The 2,627-nt window shown below is 33.7% G+C and overlaps 1 protein-coding gene across 1 annotated transcript; it reads left to right on the top strand.

Moving 5' to 3' along the window:
• Nucleotides 1–665: 665 nt before the first annotated feature.
• LOC141626867 (uncharacterized) lies at nucleotides 666–2,094 on the top strand. Its single transcript, XM_074440462.1, has one exon. The coding sequence runs from the start codon at nucleotides 1,126–1,128 to the stop codon at nucleotides 2,059–2,061; it is 936 nt and encodes a 311-aa protein (XP_074296563.1). The 5' UTR covers nucleotides 666–1,125; the 3' UTR covers nucleotides 2,062–2,094.
• The last annotated feature ends 533 nt before the right edge of the window (nucleotides 2,095–2,627 follow it).

The following is a 2,627-nucleotide window of genomic DNA, read 5'->3' on the forward strand; positions in this document are numbered from 1 at the left end:
AACTTCCCATTAAAATAATACATTACAATAAACAAATTCAAACCAACTGGAGAAAAAATTCAAACAAGATACAAACGAAATGTAAAAGTTCACCAAATACTTTATCACTTAAAAGTTCTATATGAGCATTAAGGGACTGAATTTTGTTTCCTATTCCTAATAACCAATAAAGGTATTTCTATATGCCTTGTAATGTGTATAAGGAGATAATATTATATCATATCACATAATTCTTACACCATAGGTTTGAATGTGGATTACACATATTACAAGTTTTAAGAATAAGAAGAAACAATTCACTCTCTTATAGCATGATGGGTTGATAAAAATTCAAGTCGTAAGCTACTGTGTAGTGGGTATTATTATATCTTAATATTTAAATATTTTGTTGGATGTCTAAAAATCATAGTAAAGTAAATATGATTTTTTTAACAACTCATCATTTTGTTTAAAATGAATTACACAGGTTAAAATAGTTTGATAGAATTTGTAGTTGTAAATTGCAATAAGATCTAAACAAATAAATATCAGACTTTAAAATAGGTGCATGGTTATGGTAATAATAACTATAAATAGTTGCATTTTCCATATCTTTCCTTAAATATTGCTCCTCCTCACGTCAACTACCTAAACTTACTATGGCATTATACACAAACTTCATGTGAAAAAAATGTTCATGTCTACTCGCCCTTTGTTGACCAGAAATTTTTAAAAAGAAAAATAAAACTTTTTGAATCTTCTGGTTAAGTCTTGTTCGTTAGATCTCTCGAGAAATCTAGAAATATTTGGCAAGAATTAAGGTAAACAAACAAAAAAAATCGAAACACATTGATACTTTTTCGTTTTCAACATAAAAAATTTGATGATTTTCTTAGTGCAAATTTTAGTTGATCATCTCACGGTGATATAAGAAGATTTGTTTCTTAATGTGTAAACTATGTAAACAACTTCGAATTTTCCGTGTTCTTTGTAACACATAAAATTTATGTATGTTTTGTAGCATAAATTCTCATGTCAAACGTACGTTTTTCTCCAAAGCTTATCGCTTCAATATACAACTCTTCGCCCTTTAGAAAGGGTAATCCCATTTTTTAGAGAGCATAAAAGACGTGTCATTTCAATACAATGGCAGTATACAAAAGAGCTCATTCACGAAGGGACCTACCACAAAGGGTAACGAAGGAGCCAATATCGCATAAAAGTTCTCATTGCATGGTCACAAATGTTTTCCTAACCAACATTTTTGGGTATTGGAGGAGCGTCGGTGTTATGTGGTCTAAGAATTTAATGAATATATCTTTTAACATTGCAGTTGATGGATTTGAAGGTGACCCTATAAACCAAACAACGTGCAAGGTAGATTTAAAATCATGGCATTTTTGGGGAAGAAAAGGGTACAAGTCTTTTGAGATTGAAATTAATAACCAACAACAACACCAACTATTTGTGTACTGGGATCTTCGGGCTGCCAAATTTGCAGGCACTAGCCCGGAGCCATGTTCAGACTACTACCTAACACTCGTGTCAGATGAAGAGGTTGTACTTCTCTTAGGTGACTATAAAAAAAAGGAATACAAAAGAACCGAAAAACGGCCAGCCTTGATTGATGCGGTGCAATACTTGAAAAAAGAGATTGTTTACGCGAAAAAAAGCTTTGCAACAAGGGCTCGTTTTGTTGAAGGTAAGGCAGAGCATGAAGTCGTGGTCGAGAGCTCTGTAATAGGGCCTAAGGATCCAGTAATGTGGATTAGTATTGATGGCATTATTCTCATCCATGTTAATTATTTACAGTGGAAATTTCGAGGGAATGAGACAGTGGTAGTTAATAAAATGCCCATCCAAGTATTTTGGGATGTCCATGGTTGGATATTTTGTAGTCCTGGATCTGGGTATGGGTTGTTCGTATTCAAACCAGGAGACCCTGAACTAGAAACAGATAAAGAAGGAAGTAATCGGAGCGGAGATAGTGATAGTACTTGCGGTAGTACATTTTATTCAACCCAAAGCAAAACTACATTAGTTGATTTTTGTCTTTTCTTACAAGCTTGGAAAATTGAATGACCAACAACATTTATTGATTATTAATTGAGTTCTTATATTTGGCTTGCATATATAACAATTGGGAAAAGAAGTATAAATTAGAATAATTATTAGGGACTTCTTCTTTTCAGGAGTCGAGAGACAATTCTATTAGTGACGAAAATAAAATTAGAGGTGATCGTGGATTAAGCCATTCGGGTTTGGGTCGCGTTAGGGGAAAAACCAGACGCTTACGCGGGTTAGTTCGGGATAACCCAAATGCGTGGGCCTATTTAGTGAGCCCAAAAGCAATCCAAATGCGTGGGTCTATTTAGTGGGCCTTAAGATTTACGACTTACTAAAGATAAAAAATACCTTAATACCTTTAATTACATTTGTAAATACATGCTTAATTTTTAAAATTTGTACAATTGGTAAAAAAAGGGAGCTGATATTGCCACGACAGTATTCAACTGGTCCACTGGTATTTCAACTCATTGACTAAAATGCCCTTGTCTATCTTTCACCCACCTTCTAAAACTATGTAAAGTTGTAAACTTTACCAATCTTTTCTGCTCCTCTTTCACCCACAAGGAAAAAAGCCTTAC

The sequence above is a fragment of the Silene latifolia genome, chromosome Y (genome assembly GCF_048544455.1).
Source record: "Silene latifolia isolate original U9 population chromosome Y, ASM4854445v1, whole genome shotgun sequence".
Taxonomy (NCBI): Eukaryota; Viridiplantae; Streptophyta; class Magnoliopsida; order Caryophyllales; family Caryophyllaceae; genus Silene; species Silene latifolia.

Excerpts from the sequence above, each read along its gene's own strand:
- LOC141626867 (XM_074440462.1), top strand. The coding sequence starts at position 1,126 with ATGGCAGTATACAAAAGAGCTCATTCACGAAGGGACCTACCACAAAGG.